This window comes from Ochotona princeps, chromosome 26 (assembly GCF_030435755.1).
Source record: "Ochotona princeps isolate mOchPri1 chromosome 26, mOchPri1.hap1, whole genome shotgun sequence".
Taxonomy (NCBI): domain Eukaryota; kingdom Metazoa; phylum Chordata; class Mammalia; order Lagomorpha; family Ochotonidae; genus Ochotona; species Ochotona princeps.
Genome location: NC_080857.1, coordinates 14,842,850 through 14,864,960, shown reverse-complemented (window position 1 = coordinate 14,864,960; position 22,111 = coordinate 14,842,850). Strand labels below are relative to the sequence as shown.

At 37.2% G+C, this 22,111-nt stretch overlaps 1 protein-coding gene across 6 annotated transcripts in view; it reads left to right on the top strand.

Moving 5' to 3' along the window:
* NRXN3 (neurexin 3) overlaps positions 1-22,111 on the top strand; it is a 1,344,948-nt gene that overhangs the window by 1,196,550 nt on the left and 126,287 nt on the right. For 3 of the 6 annotated variants that reach the window (XM_058655327.1, XM_058655326.1, XM_058655330.1), the window contains exons 14-15: positions 15,202-15,291; positions 20,276-20,583. In XM_058655327.1, coding sequence (XP_058511310.1) covers positions 15,202-15,291; positions 20,276-20,583 — 398 coding nt within the window. The remainder of the gene's footprint in view (positions 1-15,201; positions 15,292-20,275; positions 20,584-22,111) is intronic. The other 3 variants (XM_058655329.1, XM_058655328.1, XM_058655331.1) reach the window with 1 other exon arrangement.

Sequence of the window (22,111 nt, the reverse complement as noted above, 5' to 3'; positions counted from 1 at the left end):
GCGCCTGCCACCCATGTAGAAGACCTGGAGGAAGCTCTGAGTTGACCCAAGCCAGGCTATTGTGATCATATGGGGAGTGATGGATGCTGTGTCTCTCTATGCCTCTCTAATCTCTCTCTCTCTCTCTCTCTATATATATATATATATATTTTTTTTTTTTATTTTAAAGATATATTTATTTATTTCTTCAAATCCAGAGATATCTTTGTATCTCTGTATACATGTATACAGTTCTTGAGCCATTTTCTGCTGTTTTTTTTTTTTTAAATATTCATTTATTCATTAATTACATTGCATTACATGACACAATTTCATAGGTACTGGGATTCCCCCCCCTTCACCCCAAACCCTTCCCCCATCATGAATTCCTTCCCCTTGATGCATAACCACAGCTCAAGTTCCGTTGAGATTCCCTAATTAAAAGTTTACACCATACAGAGTCCAGCATCCCACTTGTCCAGTTCAAGTTCAACGGCCTCTTAGGGAGGCCCTCTCAGGTTTGTAGGCAGAGCCAGCAGAGCGTCACCTCGATCAATTAGAAGCACCAACATATCATCAGCAACAGTCCAGGTATGATGAGGCTGGTGCAGAGTCCACTGATTGACATAGTCCGTCTTAGGGTTTCCCCTTGTCCAGTTTTCCGCTGCAAGCATAAAGCTGAGGTGGTTGATTCATCTACTCCATTTTCCATCTTTTTTTGATTAATGCTTTGATTCCTCCATTTTGTTCAGGGGAATCCCCCTAAAAAAAACTTTGAGGCATTCCCAGTCCAGGCTCCTACATGTACTACTAGTAAGCACAGTGCCCGCCACCGTCCATCACTCCGATCAGCTGATGGTTTTAACCCCTGGGTTGGTTCTCTTCTGAGCCCCGACCTCTATTGGAACCAATGAGTTCTGCTGTTTTTCCAGGTGCATCAGCAGGGAGCTAGATTGAAGTGGAGTTAGCTGGGGTTCCAATGGCAAATCATGAAATGTTGGCATGATAGACAGTTACTTAACATGCTGCACTACAACATAGCCCCTTCATTTAAGACTCCCTGTGTAAGTGACATCATCCAGTATTTTTCTATCTGTACACAGTTCTATTTATGCACGATTAGCCTAGAGAACTCATGTACAATGTAAGAATAATATTAATAATATTGTAAAATATGCTGGTAGTTTGCCAAAGGAGTAGATTTTAGATACTCTTTCAGATACAGAGAAAAGTCACTGTGAGATGAATGTATTACTTTCATGGATTATAGTCATTCCCTCATTATTTGTATGTATATCAAATTAAGTGAAAGAACATCACGGTGTATATGCTAAACATATATATTAGAAATTTTAAGAAATAGTGTAGCAAGCTAAGACACAGCAGCTGTTATTTACTAAGCAGTGCTCTCTTCATATTTTGCTTATCACAATAATGACTACAACATTTTCAATTAAAAATCAAAGTTTTTGTTTCCAGAATAAAAAAAAAAGTACCTACTCACAGTTGGATCTCTGTAGCACCAGCAGCACAAACATTTGGTTCATCTTTTTTTGATGATGATTCACAAATGATAGTCACGTAAACATGAAGCTGCACAATCTTGTTGAGATGATTACAAATTTTGACTTCATTGTCTGCACGTATACAAAAATGTATGCACCAAGAGGAAGAAACGTTGGCTGTCAATCAGTTCATTTTGTTGCAGAAGGAAAACATCAAATATTTTATTAAGAATTGAAAATTTTACTGGGAAATTCTTCTTTGTTAAGGCAATTGAATCTCACTTTATTCATACTGTTTTTATACTGTTGACATAATTCTCTATTGGTCTCTAAGGCGAACTTCCCAGTTTAATTAGGTAAAATTATAAAGGAAAAGATGCGAGGACATAGACATATATGAACAAATATAAATCTAACATAATTATAAGTGTAAAATAAAATGAATTATGAAGTCTTCTGATACAGAACTATTGTGAACTGCTGGCTGTTTCAAATGGAATAAAAATGTAAGTGAAGTAGAACTAACGTTCTTATAGACTTTCACAATGAGTTGATGGATTTTTTTAACCGAGTTGTGTGTGTGTTGAATAGATAAAACTGAAGGCTATCTATAAGGGAAAATATGCTGTTCTCTGCTGTTCATCTGCTCTTCTAGAGGAAGCAGATGGAGTAATATCTAATAGTTTTGTGATGTTATCACACCATGGGCACGAGAGTTTGGAGCTTCAAGTAAGCTCGTAAGGGGAAATTTGAAATAATCTCAATGCATCTATTCATGGAACACTTTAGCAGCACTGAGTGAAGTACTCATCCCACCCTGATCACAGACCTTTTCAGACAGTCTCTATTCCTGCATCCATTCTCAGCAATTCTGTGCAACTCATCTAAAACACTCGTGATAGGTCCACTGTCCTGGTGATTTGGTTGAAATGCGATAGTGTTTACAGATGTCCCTGATTAATTCATAGGCCAAACACACTTGACCTTTGCAGACAGTGTGTCCAGCTTGCTCTGTGGCTGCATCATTCTGTGATGGTCTCTTTTATCAGGCTACAGTTGCTTTAGAATTGTCAAAGTGAACAGTCAGCATTGTTTGTGCATTGTTCCTCTCTCTGCCTGCTTTGATTTTTTGTTTTGTTCTCCTTTCCACCCCTGTTCTTCTAGTACCTGCTGCCCCAACAATGTCCCTGAAGCTACTAAAAGCAAACATAGTTGGCAATAGACATGAAGAGGTTAAGCAGTATGTACTGTCAGACCTCGCTGCCATTGGCCAATGTGGGACAAGGTGAAATCCCATCTAATTCTGGGGACCATTTCATTCATCACCCTTTTGCTTATAGAAACTGAACATTTTTGTCTGTAAGTATTTGTTAATCACCCATATCCATGGATTCCTACGTTACGGATTGAATAGTAGCATCCAGATCATTGATTAATCAACATCTTAACAGATTAAGAGAGGAAGGTATCTGCATATTATTTTTTCACTAAACACTGATCTGTTCTTTTTTTTTTCCTTAGCCATACTTCAAAGCAAATCTTTGGACAGAATCCTTGGCTTTTGCTAAGAAGGGAAATTTTTGTCCTTGTTCAAAGTCTAACTACTTGAGAAAATTCAAGCATGGCTTGAATACGCTCCATCCCCGATCATTAGAAATAAAAGCATGAAACCCAGAAAACTGTGTGCTCTCCTTTAACCAGCTTCATCTTGTCCTAATTACCCACTATAGTGACTAATGTTCTAAGTGCTCTCTGACAAGATAGCAATGGTACATCAATAGATGCTGCATGAACTTGAGTAGGCAAATTGAGTCACTTAAAGGCTTTCTTTTAATCTCTTGGATCATTGAAAAGATAAAAGCAGGTTTCTGAAAGAGTGAAATTCAAAGAGACCTTGCAATTAGGATGGTGAAAATACTGGGTCACCTGGTACATTTCCATGATTGATTCAGAAATTTCTGCACAATATAGACTAGTCTGATTTCATAAGTCTAATTTGAAATGTTGCATATACAGTTTGTCTTTATTCCACAAAGAAATGAGTTCACTGTGGCTTTTCTTTTCTGATTTTAATCAACTCTGTTATTGTTAGGGATTCCATTGGAATTATACTTTATCATTTTTTTCTGTACCATAGGTGTGTACATATTACACATGAACAGACAACATTGAAAAGTTTGCTTTTGTTGGAGATATTTTCTATAATGTATGCACACATACACATTTCATACAGGTACAAATCAACGAATAAAATTTTAAAATTGCATTTTCCCAAAACCTAGCAAATATATGACAAATAATATTAAATGGAGAATAGTATATAATATTTGGACACACTTCTCATATAGCATGATTTTACATCCTATAGTTATCATTTTATATCACATGACTTGAAGTCGGAATCATTGTTATTTTACTTACTGGTCTATCTATGTATATATTCAAATGATATAAGAACTGTAGTGATAATTTAAATCCTCAGGGCTAATGAGTATAATAATTTGTTGGATTCAGGATACCTATTTCTTCTGTGGTGGTGACAGTTGTCAACATCATCAGTATTCTTGAGCAGTTAGGCTGTGTCCATGGTAGATGTCACTCTGTTTTGAGGAAGGAATTGTGGATGAAGGGTGCTGCCAAAAGACCTTAGAAATCTGCTTCTAAGCTGATTGTAACTTGACAAGGAAAAAGAATATCTGAAAGAAATGATATCTAGTACAGGATAACAGCATCTGAATGTCAGATAAACATTTTATACATGTAGGTAAATTTGATCATTGGCTACTTTTGTTAAAGTCATTTTTAGAAAGCTGTCATTTTTATTTTTCATTTTCTTTCTCATATTGTTTACATAGTTGAGATGAATGCACCTCTGATTAGTGCGGGGAGAATAAGGCATGGGGGGAAGGTGGGTGGGACAAAAGTTTCAGGGTGTTTTGTTTTGTTTTTTCCTTTTTTTTTCTCCTGTGTCCACAGAGGGGAAGGGCAGGGGGCCATTCCTTGCGGTCAAATTATATCAGCACCCTGGTGTGGAGGAAGGCCATTTGATGATGCCTTAGAGACCCTAATGTGGGGAAGAATATCCCGAGAACATTGCTTGAGTGGTTCTGATAGTTCTGAGACATTGTTGGTTTCATTGCATCAGGGTTGAGAAAACCTTTCCAAGGTGTATTGGCTGACCAAGTGCACCACAGTGCATCCACAGATGCAGAGACTTGCTGCAAAACTTGGGCAGGCATGCAGGTCCATCCTGCTCTTCTTCCCAGATATCTAGTTAAGGAGTCCCCTAAGAAACCTCACCTGGGGTGACCTCAGAGTTGATTCTTGTGCACGCCAGCCAGTGCAGGGTCAGGTTTGATACATCAGCCAACATCATCCCTTGCACTTACCAGTAATACAGCCCGCCGCATTTCTCATGCAGACTGATGGGTGCTACAGCCTAGCCCAGCCACTCCCATACGAGTCTGGCTCTCATGAACACCAACATATACTGGGGCCTAGCTTAGTCTAGCATACCCCCAGACAAGGCTGCATGCATGCGATTGAAGAAAGCTGTAACTTTTAAAAATGCTATTCTGGCCATCACATCTACAATGTGAAATAGTACTTAAAATAGAATGTCAGTGTATTTCCAATGATTGACAGTCATTACTCGATCACTCAAGTTGTCAATCAGAATATGTAAGTGTTATTTGTCTTTGATCTTTCCTTAATACCTTAGTCCCTAAATGTTGATCATGCTTGACATTTTTCTGTGGAACGTAACTGCCGTTCACATACTAATGTGATACCATTCCAAAACCATAAATTAAGTCCTTGCTTAATGAATTTTAGATGTGTTTACAAAGGCTGCATTTTGCTATTTTGTAAACTTTCAGGGAAGTGGGAGAGGCAATAGTTGCTTTTTAAACACCACAGTTGCAGGGTAAAGATGTGGAAAAGTTTTTTTGTCTTGTTTTCGTTTTTAACTCCATGGTTTTGTTTGGTTTTTATTGTTCTGTGTTAGTAGAAAGTGTGGCAGAAAATGCTTTCTATTCTAAGTTGGGTAAGGCTAGTCATGAGCAATGCTTAATCATCCTCAGCAAGAACATAAATTGTCTTATTTACTTTGATCTTAGGTTGTCAGGCATTTTTGTTATTGTTTTATTTGTTAAACAGAGCAATAACTAGCAATGGCCAAGAATGGGCCGGGTAGAGCTGGGAGCCAGGAATTCAGTCTCATTTTCTTGCATAGAGCAGGAACCCCATTAAAAGTGCCATCATATGATATCCTGCCCTTTCCTAACTCCCTGAACCTTTGCATTTCCTTCTTTTCTCATGAACTGTGTAAGTGATGCTTTTCCCTGGACTTGATAATTTGCTCTTTAGAAAGAGAGAACACCATTGAAGATAGGTCACAGGGGCCCAGGTCTTCCTGCCTCCATGTGGGATGGCAAAGGCCTTTTCCACAATAGCTCCTTTGATTGCTTCTTCTCTCTGCCAGGCAATGATAGATACCAGCATACAAAAGGATGTGTCATTCACCCGTTCTAAGCTTCTCTGTCCCTCCTGGATTGCCTGAATCTGGCCTAATTATTTTGTGATTGTTTCGTAACCAGCCACTCGAAAGTGTGTTCTCTTAGCTCTTGTTTCCAGGTGGCTTGGAACTCTGATTCAGGCTGAGTTGGATGGGGCTAAGTGGCCTGATGGTCTCATCAACTAGTCTAGAACCTCAGATGGGTGGCAGAATTCATCTTGTCAAACAGGAGAATTTAGACTGCCCTTCTTCCTATGAGAATGGCAAGGCCAGCAGCAACACAGACGAACTGTTAAGGTTTCTGCTAACATGAAATGTTCTAATGCCCCCAGTACCTAAGCAAATGTGAAACCCACCTGCCATCAGGAGGAGGAGGAATAGACTCATCCTGTGATGGGAGGTTTGGACAAGTCCCATTTCAAAGGAGCACTGCCCCTGTAATGGGATTTTAGCTCTTGAAATGTAATATTCTGAATGAGAAGAAAGATTCTGATTGTAAGAATTCTACCTGTGTAACAAGTTTCTGCTTCTCAACTCCAGATTTGCCTCCCACAATGAAATTAGTAATCAGTAACTTTCATTGGCAAATTGACCTTTCTTTACTTTAGAACATGGGACTTTGAAATTTATTTTGGCTTTTCTTGCCATATTGTGAAACTTCTTTTTTCTTTTTCTTTTTTACTCATTATTTATCATCATTTGCTTTCCATAGAGTGAACGGCTTTTATTTTCATTAAAATGGTCATATTCTCATTTATGTACCCTCTGAATTCTTGTGGACACTGTATCTGCCCTTGTTTAGAATGAGTATTGTTTATAGTTTATGGTATTTGTGTAGGAGCCATTCTGCTTTTCCTGTGTTTCCTTTCTTTAAAAGGACAGTTATGTTACAAAAACAGCTCTCTTGTTGATCTGTTCTTTTTGTCTAGCCATTGTTCTGAGTTCACCACAGTGCTGTCTATCATTATCCTGTAGCCAGATCTGAGACCATGCTGCAGTTCTCACAAACAAATCAATTTGAATTAATTTGCCAAGTAGAGTTAACGAGGCATTGTATGAATTCCAGATATACTACCAATGCTGCATTCCCTGAGGTCATTTCTTCACTGAGAGAATTTTGATTCTTATACCAAATTGCAATCATATATATATATGACCTTTGCATCTTACACTAACTGATGCGTGGCAGCCAAGAGATTTATATTTTGAAAAGCCTTGGAAATGCCATGCAACTTAATAAAGGAATATAAGACAGCTCTTTAATTAATGTTTTTGTGAGGAGTTGTTCAAAATCTGCACCCTCTGAGAGTTGCTTATGCTAAAAGTCCTATACCCAATGACAGTCAAAGCAGAAGTTTGAGAAACATCAGAATAACCCCCGCCCAATTTCCTAGATGATCTTCAAGACCTTCTCAATGTTAACTCTGCAGACACTCTCTCTCCTATTACACATTTTTTTCAGTAAGCAAAGCAATATTTATTAGAGATAATAATGGTGGAAACTTCCTGCCACAACAAGAGAGCAGTTTTTAAGAAAGACTCTTAAATTGCACGTTATCATACGTTCCAGTGAAATTAACTTCCAGAAATTATATTTTTGTTGTATTGGAAATCAAAAAAGGTTTTGCTTAAGTTATAAATATCGCTTCACTGAATCATGTATGTAAATGACAATACACTGTTTTTCCCCCATGTTAAAAAAATATGGGGAGTGGATAGTTAGGACTCTGAGTACTAAGAGTAGTCTTTTTTTTTTTAATTAAGTTTATTCATTAATTACATTGTGTTGTAATTTCGTAGGAACTGGGATTCTCCCCATACCTCCCCACACCCTCCCCACATGGTGGGCTCCTCCACCTTGTTGCTTAATCATAGTTCAAGTTCAGTTGAGATTCCCTCTTTGCAAGCATATGCCGAGCATAGAGTCCAGCATCTTATAGTCCAGTCAAGTCCAACTACTTATTGGGGAGACCCTCTCTGGTCTGATGGCAGAGCCAGCAGAGTATCATCCCGATCAAATAAAAGCACTAACATACCATCAACAACAATTGATATCATTATGGAATTAATTGACATAGTATTGAGCAGCCAACATGTTAAAAATAAATGCGATTTCTTAACCACATTCTGTGACCCCCCATTCACATTTCAATTTTAGTTTATATATGACATATGACATAACATCCATAACGTTATGCATAACATCATATCATCTTACATTAAGGCAAACGTGGTATCTAACCTTTTGGGATTGGCTCATTTCCCTTAGCATTATGGTTTCCAGTTTGGCCCATTTGGCCACAAAGAACTGCATTTGGTTTAAGAGTAGTCTTAATTTGGATATCGATTATTATGAGTGTGATCAGAAGACAAAAATTGAATTTATAAACTGATGTGCATTTCTTGATATGAATACTGTATTTCAGGAAAAGTGGCTTTTGCAACAAAGAGGAAATTATTGATGTAAGAAACATGCTGGGTAATGCTGGTGAAGTAAATCCTCAGTAGCATTAAAATTGTGCTTTGATTAGGAAATTTCAAAATATATAACTCTATGAAAATTTTAGGCAAGTAATTCTTAAGTATATCAGATTTTTAATTTAATGCTTTTGAGTTAGCTACTTACTGCAATAATAACAAAAGGAATCGATTATAAAATTAGCATTTAGATACCACCTTTCTCCATTCTTTATATACATTTTGTCAGATAATCTCCCCAAATCATCCCATGCTGTATTTATCATTATTGCTACTTTATATATGAAAAAATTGAACTATAAAAATACACTGAGACATACATAGTGGTACACATGCATACTGTAAAGGAACAAGATAAATCCAGACATTGAAATCAACTGGTCTAGAGGAAAAAAGTGAATAATGGGAGTGAAGAAAAATGTTCCAGTCACCTGAGTCCGGCTTTAGCATTGTGAGTTTGAACATATTCATCATGGAGAAGTGAGGAGAAATTATTACAAGAACCAAGCTTCAGGTACAAATTTAGGGATGTCAGAAAATGTGGAAGGATGAATGTTGGTGACATATGTTCTGATTACTGTAAGTGATCTTATGTATAATTGAGCTTCAACAGCAATGATTCTTGAATTCATGTCTAGAATCTGAAAGTGAAGTTCAGCATGAATTCCACCAGAAGCAAAAGTGAAGGAATTAGGGTCATTTAGATCATTGGAAATGGAACCCAAAGATTATGTCTCTGTCATGGAGCCCATCTGTGTCCCCTGACCCAGGATGTACTTGGGCAAGAGGATTTGATGTCCATAGCTACGTCAGGGAGAGAACATGGACAGAAACTGGAGTTCAATGGAAAATAACGCTGGAAGGAGTTCGTAAGGAACCTCTGGTCTGGAATCCTCTTCTTGCTCTTTTTCCCACCACCATCTCCATATATGAAATCTAAAACCTAAAAATGATGCTTAGATTCATTCACAAATTTATAAATAATCACAAAACCATCAGTACTATTGTAATATATAACTCCTATTAGTTTGTTTCACAAACACTTAAAGCAAAATTTGACGCTACCATATTTGCAGCAAAACTGATACAATTATTCTTCTTAGTTCAAGTATTTTTTTTTTATTTTAGCTCCAACAAATTACAAGTCATGTGGTATTTGTCTTTCTATGTCTGGTTTATGTCACTCAAAATAATATCATCCTGTACCAATCATATTTCTGTATTTCCAGAATAGATACTATACTTCTTTTCCAGTTTCTTTCTTCACTTAGTTCTGAAGAAACCAAGATGCCCCTAGGTTAAGTATGTTGCCCAAGTGATAAATTTCCAAACTAGGATGTAATCCAAAGCTTGTTTGTTTCCACAACCAGTGCTGTTCTCACTCATGTTTGACCCATCCTTGTATGAACAGTTCAACCCCTGTGTTTTTGAGGTAGGGCATCAGTATTTTAACTTTTATCTGGAAAGAAAATTGTATTCATATTATTTTTGCATTTAGAAACATTAAGAAAACATGAGAGTGAACTTTATCAACCACATCAGAGTATGCTTTAGCCATTCACACTGCTTTCCAGGACTAAGCATCTTACCACTTACAAAAGGTATTTCTTCCTAGCTCAAGGAACCACTTAAGTGAGTCTGAAAAAGCTCTCTTACTTAATAATGCCCCTGTGCTCTGGGTCTATTAATTCACTTCCCCTAGTCGATCAATTTTCTGTTCCAAGAGATTAATTCTTCTACCTTGCCACACTAAAGGATCAAGGCTCACAACATATAAATAGTTCTATTATACTTCACCCCAAAGGTGTGTTGTGAGGATTAATGAGATGATGCTTCTAATTGTATTTTGAGCTCCTTTGGTCAAAAGGCTGATTTATAAATACAAAACATTAGTTCTCCGATGAGGTCCATCCATCACTTACAAGTGGCCAAACATTCTAGATGGCCTTTGGGTAGTACACTGTCTCTCTTTTTGACTCTCAGCGAGTTGTTCTGGGTCAATGCCAGGAAAGTGGCCATAGCCAAGCTCGGAGTTCTCCTGATTCTTTTTCTGTAGAGCTGAGTGTTTTATTGAATCACAAAGTGTTCTTTTGGGGCAGATGTGGCAAGGACCTCTTAATTGCCCTAGAGCTTGAGCCTACTTACATCAATTTTCTTTGCCTCTGGCTCCAGTACACAATATTCAGTCTTTGACTACTCATTAAACGTACAGTCTCATTTTTTTTAGTGTCAGCAAAGCAATAAAGAAAACTTTTTCTTGCTTTATTTCAAGGCTCAACACCAAATGCAAACCTACTTCTGGCATTAATTTCTCACAGATGAATGTTGTTACGATATTGCTATTAGCAAGTTCACATGTTTGACAGGATTTTATATGGTATTAACAGTCTACCTGCAAGGAAGCATTTTCTGTCAGCCTACTGCAAATTGCCAGCACCTTCAAGCCACTCTTCCTCAGCTGAGAAGCAGTATATCATCATTACCTATGGCTGGACCAAGAAATCACATTTGTCAATGCCTGAATTGCTCTTTCAGTTTCAGTGGCTTTAGAAACCCACTTTATTTTGGAAATGGGGTTAGCTGAATATATTTTAAAAGATACAGAATTATACAAAGCAACAGCTAGGAGACTTGGGTATATTTAGGATGTTTTATTCTTTGGTCTGTTGAGTTTTTCAAGAAAACATTTGTGAGACTAAATGGGATGTGGTGCTTTTGAGTGAAGTCTGAAAAGATTCTGAAACTTTGGAAGCCATGGTGGAAGCAATGTCCTTCTCTTCAACCATTACAAAAGAATTGAAACATGTTAATAGTTTAAATTAGTGAAACATATTTTATATGCAATCTAGAATATGTTGCACTTCCTTAGCAGAAAAATAAAATTAAGTGACATGCCCAAGGTCATAGTGCTTCTACATGGTAAAGCCAGAGCTCTGTCACTTTTGTCACTTTAACCTGTGACCTTAACTTCCATGCTGTATTGATTATGGCCTTTGGGAAATCAATATACTTTCTCATAAGTAAGATTTATGTTTAGACAAATAAATCTAGGAATAATGCTGTGTACTTTGCTTTCTGTGTTATACAAGAGTTCTATCTCAGTTCTTCACTTAAAAGAATGTTCAATCCTTTGGGATGGTTAACAAGTCTCAAGTCTTCATCTAAAGTGGAGATTGATACATATTTGTTACCTATTTAACAGTCAGTATGCTTTCATGACCTAATTATTCACTTACAAAAGGTATTTCCTCTTGGCTCTTATCCTAGGTTTTATTTTTTGTATTAAATGAACTCATGGAAATGTAGGACAAGTGAGGTAGTTGTGTATTAACTTGGGAGCTGTGTGTATGAACCATTTGGGCCTTAGCAGTTTCCCCCCAGTTGTCTATTCCTCATAATATTTTAATTCAGCAGTGCTTGTTGTACAAGTCTCCAGGAGTTGAAATATTTGATAATATATCCAATAGTCCCAATGAAAATGACCATAGGAGGCCAACTGTATAAAAATCAAAATTGCCCATAAAAATGGGTTGTATAAAGACCGACACATACATTTATTTTTGACTAGGTTAAAGTCAGACTATCCTTTTTTTTCTAAATCAGCTTTCATGTAAGTATCAGATCTATGTGAACAATTTTAGGTCTGTTTATTTGAAGAACTATTCATGAAATCTGCAGATCCCTTAGTGTGGTTAAGAATGGCTGTCATCTCTCTTTTGATCTAATTAGTAATGTGCATATGCCTCCTTTTAATGACATCAGGACATTACTATTCATAAAGCCATCTTTCTGAGCATAACATCACTTTCTGTTGAAGAACTGTTTTCACCCTTTCTTTAAATTTCATACTGGTTGCTATGTGAAATGCACAATGAGTGTCACTAAGGATTTAATAATAGCACCAATGAGTTTGATAAGGTTTGTTCGGCTTTCAGAGTAATTCTGTGTATGATTTCTTATATTTAGAAGATTGCTCTTCAGTTGGCATAGAAAATAGAGCTCTAGGTGAATGAACGCATTCTCATGCACATGTTTCTAAACAGTTCTGTCTAATGTTTGAGATAACTTAAAATAAAAAAAAACAGAATTTGAAAATAGACTAAGAATAATGTTAATGTGGCAATTTAAACCAGTTTGGTTTTCCACATCACCTTCCATCTCTCACAGCTTTTAGCAATCTACAACATCACTGTTCTCAATGCCAAATGCAATCTGGTGTGGAAAACTTAAAAAAAAAATTATCTAAATGTCTTTAAAGCTGAGGTGGAGAAGAACGACTCTGTTGCTTCCGGAAGGGTCAGCATGGCTCTGCTGTCCTCTCATCATATTGCTTAGTAGTTGTCCAACAGGGTTATCTCCTTCTCAAAACTCTTCCACATCCCCAGCTAATTATCTATGGTAATTTCTAAGGAAAAATGAGTGGGTCATATGTATGGGGATGCCCCTGAGGCCCAAGAGCCCCAAGTATTTGGAGGAAATGAACCAACATAGCTTTCTAATTCCTCAATGTAGTACATGCAGAATTCTGGCAATTTGAAGTCTCAGTTTCTTTTGCTCTTGCCCCGCTGAGGTAGCTTTGTTTTCCATTATCTTCACTCTTATTCCACAGCAAGTAGAATGAAAGTCATAACCATAGGAGTGTCTAATAGTACAATTAATAATGACAGAGAAGACATAAAGTAATAGGACATGTTCAAGGTGAATGTGTCACAACCCAATGACCATTTCTCAGTATTCTGTTGTGGTCAAAGTTTTAAAGGTGACATTGGCTATGGTATCTCTCACCTGTAGAGAAACAGTTAAAAATTAGAGGTGTTGGTTCTTCCCAGAAAAACAAAAGCGCATTTTCTAGTGAAGCACCTGAGAATTGATCCAGTTGTATTTTGGCTTAATAGAATTCTCACTACCCAGATCTACCAGTGAAGTTCTTTATACTATATGCTAATTGGTAGCTGTGTTAACATGAATAACCAGCTTTGTTCGTTCTGGCCTTATTGAAGCACCAAGAAGTCAGATTTCTTTCCTATTATTTCTCCTTGCCTGTCCCCCTTCTTTATTGTTTCTGAAAAAATGGCATTTGGAGAAAAACTCTGAATTATGCACTGCAATCCCTAACTGTTAATTGTTGTTTCTATTCAGTGCATGATATCTTTTGAGATGTTAACATGTTATGCTTTGTATAAGCCAGATATGGAGGATCTCATAACCTAGATAGAATATCCTGAGAGTGGTCTTGTTGTTTTATATATAAATTCCTGGGTAGTCAGGATAATCAGCCTGTTCTGAGAATAAACATTTCACATGAGCCATGAACGGGGAACCTTGCAAACGTGCTTGAGTTTCATTGCTGTTTCCATCTCCATGCCCTTGCCGCAAAAGGCAGATCCTCGTTTAGTCGCAGGTGGAAAATCCTGTGTCAGTAAGAACTCCTAAATGCAGACAACCTTACAAGTAAATGCCATGGCATACCTCTCTTCACGTGATATGACACCATATTCAAACCCTGTATTCCTTATGACTTTCATTTTTTTTTTCTAAATCGTTTTCAAGCCATCTGTTTTGCAAGTTCTAGGTCATGTTTTTAATGTTGGTAATTTACAGTGGAGTTCCCCATTCTGAATCAGAACTGTGAATCAAAAGCAATGAGTCATTATTCACGACTTTCCACTAAGCCCATGTAAGGTCGGTTGATGAGATAGAACAGTCCCCAAAGCATGGGTTCATTATTTTGTTATTTGAAGCAAATTCATTAGGGGCGTATCTCTACAACATTACTTCCTAACTCTGTTCTAATTTGAGAAACTATCCAGGAATGGTTAAAACAGTTATGGAAGGAAGAGGGAGGCATGTTAGCAGTTAAAAGCATTATATTTGAGCCTGGAAACTAATGAGATATTTCATGCTTGGAAGAAATATCCCTAACAGACTTGATATAGGTAGACTTGTTGAAGATGGGTGATCCATAGATACAAGAGAGGGACTTAAGAAGTGATAACAATACACAAATGCTATATCCCTATATAATTGCCTTTATTTCTAGATATTTTCCTTGAGATTCCCTTTTGTTAACTTAGGGAGAAGGTTAGAGGAAAAATAAAAAAGATCTAAAGGGCCAACTGTAGTGTGCTACCTGTTTAACACAGGTGATGAAATGCCAGGCCCACCTTAGTGTAATAAGAGAGATCGTTCAGTCCTCTAGGCTGAAAAATTTTTTCACTTTTTTTTCTGCCAGAAACTATAGATGTTGGAAAAAAATATGAGAAGAAAAATAAAAGTTAGGTCATGATCACATATGCCTGATACAGTGGAGTCATAACGGACTGTACACGCAAATGAGGAGTTGGGGGGAGCTATCCATGTGAAACTAATCCAGCAAGTGAATTACTCTGAGGTCTAGAGGATCCTTGTTTCCAGTTGGCTCAGTTAAGTTGTAATTGGAATAAGCTGAGCCCTGAGGGGAAACCTGTAAGTGATCAAACCTGCCACTGATTGGTAACCCATGTTGCCTTGCGAAAACGTGAAAAGCCCTGCGGAGCTGAGACCAAGCCGTCGCAGAGCCAGCCGTTTCGGCCAAGAGTGAGTTCGCCTCCACCTCTACTAAAGATAAATTGTTATCTAGTTCTAAAATCTTCATAAAACAAACAAACAAAAAAACCTAGGATGTTTTTGAATGACCTATTGACTTTTCAGATTGTTCTTTAAGCTGTTTTTTAAACTTTAAAGGCAACACTGATAATGAACGCTTCCAAATGGTAAAACAGAAAATCCCCTTCAAATATAACCGACCAGTAGAGGAGTGGCTGCAAGAAAAAGGTAACCGTCGTTAAAACTTTCGTTTTAAAATCATTGGATTCTAAACCCTCATTTTTAAAGCTTGCAAATAAATGTTCCTTAAATGATAATCGCCTGCTGCATAAATGACTGTTTTAATTTTCATTATAATTTGTGTCAGCTTCCACTTGCCATATGTTGATAAATCATGCTATAATACATTGCCATTAAAATATAGTTAAAGGGACTAACATCTAGCCTGCTCTCAATGTGACAACTACAAACAAGAAATTCCAGGGACCTCTAAAAAAGAAATGTATTATGGCAATTTAACCACTGCATGACATGACTTGTTAATCTGTTTTGAATTACCGCTTACACCAAAGTTTTCTAAGAAAATTTCAAAAATTTTTAAAACTTGCATCTTCTGAGGCTGTTTTGGGGTATTACATGTAGTATGACTAACAGGAGAAAAATTATAGATTTACTTTTGTAACCTAAACTGCTTAAAATGAGTGTTATAAAGGGAGCAATATGTTTTTTAACATTTGTTGTGTAACAAAGAAACATGATGAATTTTGACTTTAAATTTAAACCTAAAGAGGCAAAAGCATTTTGTAAGATAACTGTGTTGTAGTTGCAACCAAAGCTAAAACAAAACAACTTCACACTTTGGTTGTTTGACACCTGTGTGTATTTGATATTTTTCATGCACCCAGTGTGTTCGTGGTTAAGACAATTAGTTGGAAAGAGAAAGGCTCTTGAAAAACAAAGCACTTTTTGATTTGCTGGAGAAAACAGCCACTCTTCACAAAAAAGGGCAACAGTTGTGACTTATGTTGGAGTTTTCTGTGTGACTTCTGTTTCTAAAAAGATAAGGTGTTTTTCAATGGAGAACCTTCTCTCTGAAACGATTCGTTCTGCTGTTCCTTGAGTCTCTCTGTCTCAAGAACTTATGTGAGCTCTTAGCATTTATAGGTAGCTACGTTATCTAAGAGTAATGGAGTATATCATACAGTATACAACTTAAGTAACAACATACCCCTACTGCTTGTAAGACTATAAGATCCTGCAACACAGAAAACTGTCAGTGAGTCTTAACTGTTGGCTCCATTTTCAACATAAGCGATCTAATTTAAAATAAATTAAGAATAACTCTAAACAGCAAATAATTGTGTATATTAATCATCATCTCCTAAAGTCCCTTTAACATTAAAGACAATGATTGTGTCACTTTTAAAAAGGAGGAGACAAGCAAATGCATGTCTGAGTCTCATGTGCCTGAGAGAACTTTTTTGTTTCTTTAAATTTTATGTTAATATTTTCTTTTCTTCCATTGCCTTTTGAAGTATAAGTTCAATAGCATGCCAGGCATTTTTGTTTGTAGAAACCATTATAAAGCTATTAGTAGGTTTTAGTTTTCCTTATGATAGCATCATTACCAGTTGGCTTTCCAATGGGAAGATGCTTTAAAAATATACACGCTGATGTGTCGGGGTGGTTGGGTGGAAGGGAGGCATTTTAATTTCTTAATGAAATATTTGTTTATATATGAATATAATGTTGACATTACTTTTAAACTCAATGAATCTTCTACACCATTGCCATTGCGAATAGTTTTTGTAATTTGGATGAGTAACATCCATTTGTCTTATTGCCTTACCTCTTCCTCTGCCTAGCTAACTTTCCCTTCAAATGGAACAGTGCATGGGTACTGATACTGAGGCACCTGGGAAAGCAGTGAGCTCAAAGGGTTAAGATAGAATAATTAAATGCCTGGGGAAGCGCAGGTGCCCTTTTGGGGTTGTTTTTGCTGCTGGGGAAGAGTGCCGAATCATGGCTTCCCTGACTCTGCTTTCTGACTCTTTCTACCTTTGCCTGAATTTCTGACCTGAAACAATCCACTTAACCTCTTTGTAGCTCAGATTTCCCCTCTGATGAGAATGGAAAGAATACTGTCTCTCCCCTCAGGAAGATATGAGGCTTAATTAATTAGTTTTTGTGCAGCACTGACTAGAGACTTTGAGAGGTTGAATTTAAGCAGTATGTGAATTTGATATACAAATAAGAAAACCATTGATGACTTCTAAGAAGGTGGGCACCTAAAACAATCAAAAGGAACCTGCTACAATTCCCACGGCAGTGTTATCACCGCATTTGGTATTGTGGACGACAGATCAGCTCTTAGATTCTACTGTACACGTATACATAGGTAGGGTGATCACTTGTTGGCCATGAGAAGGGAGAATAATGAGATATGGGACTGATTCTGAGGGATGTTAGGCAAATGACTCTCTCTCCCCAGTTTTTCGCACATTTCAGAGACTGATTGTAGTGCCTTTCCCATTTGCACACCAAGGCCTGTCTAGCTAGGAGCAGTTCATCAACTCCAGGACAAAACAGAAGAGGTGGGCATATTCCTTTGTGCCTTTAGCAGCTGCTGACTTGACTGTTGATGGGCCCAACATGCAGAGAGCTAAGAGAGCTTTCTGAAAGGGAAGAAAGGCAGATTGAGCTAGGAAGAAATCACAGACAAAAATCAAGTTGACATATAAATAAATCCTTCCCGCTCTTACGCAAATTGTGTCTTGTTCGCGAGAAATGATTAATTATATCTCAGGAAAAGGATGACCAGGAGTTGGGTACTTGGCACATCAAAAAGTTCACATGGAATGGAAATAAAGGGAAAATGTATTCTGTTGCCAAGAAATTTTGAAATAATTCCAACTTTTTTTTAATCCATATTTCCCATGAGCTTTTTTGGTCTTTGCATTAACCCTGAGATATCCCAGGGAAAATGTCATGCTGCTGCAGACAGTTGTGTTGGTCTTAAGCAAACATCACTTCATGGAGCAAAATGGCAGCCAGAATAAAGGGGGCTCATCATCTCCTGCCCGAGTCATGTAGCTTTATATTTCAATTCTACGCATCAATAGAGAAATATTTTCACTAGGAAAATAAGATGAGAACCATTATAAATATCCTGTATTACAAGCACATATATCTGTAATCAAAATCAGTCATTAACTGTTCACTTTAATCATCTATTAACTGAACACGAGTTCTGGATTATAAACAAACAAATGGGTAAATATTATGTTTGATCAACCAGGAGTTGTTGCATGAAATGACATTTTGACATTGAGGCTGCCTGGTGTAACAGATTTGTGTTGTTAATCTAAATATTTACTGTTACAAAATTTATTCTAGTTCCATCTGATAGTTGTATTTCTCCTTTTCTTCTACTTTCCTTCCTTCCGTATATTGAGAAAGTATTCCACATGATATACAGAAATTCAAGGATAGCTAAACACTCTATCTTTGAAGGCAAGGTAATGCTAGTATTACTAGCACAACCATCACGAAACACTTCTGTTTGTATTAGAAAATACAAAATAAGAACTGTAATGTGTTAAACAAAAAATACCTTCATGTAAAAGTAGAAGGAATTCTTTACAGTGAGGTAAAGATAACATAATAAGTAATTAGATTAAAAAGTACATTTATTTGACAACTGACCAAAGTGAAGAAAGATTCAGAAGCTATGTATTTTATTCCACTAATAAGGTTTTCCATATGGAAGAGCAGAAGGCAGAGAAATAGCATGAGAGAAGCCCTTAGTATATTGCTTTATGATCAATTATGGGTTTTTAAACGTTTCTAGGGATTTTGTTAGAAATATTCAGTTGTTGGGACTGAGTTTCACAGATAGAAAGAGTGGGAGATACAATTACTAAAATTCCACTGGTCTGAACTCCATAATGTTACAATTTCCTTCCAACAGTTTTCTGTACAACTAGTCGCCAAATGAGATCTCCAAATCAGATACCTGCTCATGTTCTTCAGCATACTCATATACCTCCATGTTATTTGAGGATCTTCTTTGTAGCAATTTCTTTAAAAATAGCCATTCTTCTGTTAAAAATTCATCAACTTGGAGCCTGGCATGATAGCCTAATGGCTAAAGCCCTCACCTTGAACGTGCAGGGATCCCAGATGGGCATTGGTTCTAATCCCAGGAGTGCTGCTTCCCATCCAGCTCCCCACTTGAAGCCTAGGAAAACCGTCTAGTAGGGCCCAAAGCCTTGGGACCTGCACCCATGTGGGAGAACCAAAAAAAGCTCCCGACTCCTAGCTTCAGATCAACTAGGCTCTGGCCGTTGCAGCCACTTGGGCAGTGAATCAGCAGATGGAAGATCGGATTCCTCTCTGTTTTTGATCTTCTTTGTAGATCTTCCTTCCCAACAAAAATAAATAAATCTGAAATTAAAAAAAATTGAATGTCATCTTTCTCTCCCTAATTGACCAGGAACGAGACCAATGCCTCTTTATTTGCAAGGATTTAGTTATGTGAGCATAACGCATTATGCCATAGAAATAAATATAATAGTGTATTTGTAATGATGTTGTTATACAATAATACTGAGAGTATCAGTTGTTATGAAGACTCATAGGAAATTATGTGTTTTCTTTTAACTTGAATATTCATTTTTTATAAATAGGCAATGAATTCAAGACACTAGAATTTCATCATGTTAGCTAACTTATTATAACAATAAGACCTACTTTTTAAAAAAATAATGTTGTGAGTCACCTTACTGGTTTTGTTTGCTATATATAATTCTTTTTAGTCATCATTATGCTAACTTGTAGCTTTAAAAAAATCAGTGCAATAGTCATCTATGATTTATTCTAGTGATTACCTAATTTGGGTGTTCCTCTGTCCCCAATTATATGTCTAAGAGGACTATAATACCTTTTACCATTAAAGCATATTCCATCATCCACAGAGTTAAAGGAAAAATAGAAACTTTGTCCACCTTATTGAGAGCTTTCAGCTAGGCATTGGAAGAGATAACTGTAGTGAAATATTATTTGCCAATGGCTGTATTGAGTTTTTGTGATCCATTCTTCTCCTCTACATTGCTCAAGGGAGCCAGTAATGATGCCTGGTTCACTGAGACCAGGTAAGGGAAATAGGAATAATGTGTGGGAATAATAATATTTCCTCCACCCAACCCACTAGGCCGGCAGTTAACCATCTTCAACACCCAGGCGCAAATAGCCATTGGTGGAAAGGACAAGGGACGTCTCTTCCAAGGCCAGCTCTCTGGGCTCTATTATGATGGTCTGAAAGTACTGAACATGGCAGCTGAGAACAACCCAAATATTAAAATCAATGGAAGTGTCCGACTGGTGGGAGAAGTTCCATCAATCTTGGGAACAACACAGACAACCTCGATGCCACCAGAAATGTCTACCACTGTCATGGAAACCACCACTACAATGGCGACTACCACAACCCGCAAGAATCGTTCCACTGCCAGCATTCAGGTAAGTCTTTGACTGAATACTATTTGCTTCTTTATTTTTCCTTTGAAATATTGCTGTTATGGCCAGTGAGCAATGAACTACAGTTTCACATGAAATACACCCTCCTCATGTTATATTTTTCAAATAGAAGAAATGAAAAAAAAGGGAAAGAAAAAATGTGTTATGATACACAAGACTATATCCAGCTTCAGTTCCATTCATGTGCTTCAGATGGCTTTGCTAAAAGATGAACTATTCATTATTGAAGCACTGGGTACCTTCAAATCAAGGGCAGTTAGAGCTGAAAGTTCAACTAATCCTTGTAAAATGTAGCCTTTGCATTTACCAGTAAGTTTTGATTAACCACTTGTCATTTTTGGCTCATTTTTTCTCTTTGTATTTGACCAGGATACTAATTACATTAGAAAATCTGAAGGTTTAAATTTAGCTAGGCAGGAAGTTCTTAGTTTTGTGGTAAGGTTGCTGTTTCTCTACTTGAAACTAATTATATCCAAGCTCAGACTTAATACTTAGCCAGTTCCCTTGGCATTTCATAAATCTAGTTAGTAGGGGTAAGAGGTTAATCGAGTTATTAGCCTTAAATGCTCTGGCATAAAATGAGACATTCCAATTGCTTGTGGGGAAATTACCCCTTGCCTAGTTACTGTTTGTAGAAAATCCTGTACATCAGTACTTGTCCCTACTGCTTCTCGGTCGTAAGGTATTATCCATGAGCCCAGTTCTATCTTTGACATCACCATCCACTGACTCCAATGGCCGCTGGAAATTTAAAGTCAACAACCAATTAAACCTTTCATGTATTCCCATTTTTTTCTGAATTAAGTTTATGTGAGTTCGGTAGAGGCAAATCTGTTGTCTTTTACTTTTTCTTTGAGTATAAATACATAGATAGCTCCCTACATGCTTTCATAGGAACAATTTGAAACTATATGCACTAATGATGCTATCAGCCCAATTTTATGTGTTTTCAAAACCAAGATTCTGACTCGCATAACAGTCTTAAAATCACTTGCGTGCCACTCCATGCATTCCTACGCACATGTTCAATAGGGGAGAAAAAAAGAATAGTTCCTTTCTCCTGGTATTAAAGCAATAACTCCTGACACTTCACTCTATTCACTGAAAAGAAGATAAAAGGCAATATATGTTTCTATTATGAGTCTCTGTAGCTCAAGAGCAGATCTGTTGATTGTTGGTGAAAGGATGGTTCTGTTTGCACAGGTCTTGGCAGACTGGTTTTGTTTCTGTCAGAATATATTCTGTTAACTCTGTGGGAAGCAGAGGAACAAATGGCTTTTTCTTCATTAGAATGGCTGATCCTGAGGTCCTTTTGAAGACTGCGTTTTCAGTGACTGGAAGAGGATTTAGTGGTGCCCAGGGATTTGGGGACTAAGGAATGGTACTGGTCTGTTTCTGGCTTTCTCTTCAGCAACACAAATGTAGATGGGAACAAATTGGATGAATTCCTAAACTGTACAAACCAGTGCAGGACTTCAGGGGAAGAATTCAGTACAAAAGTCTTGCTAGT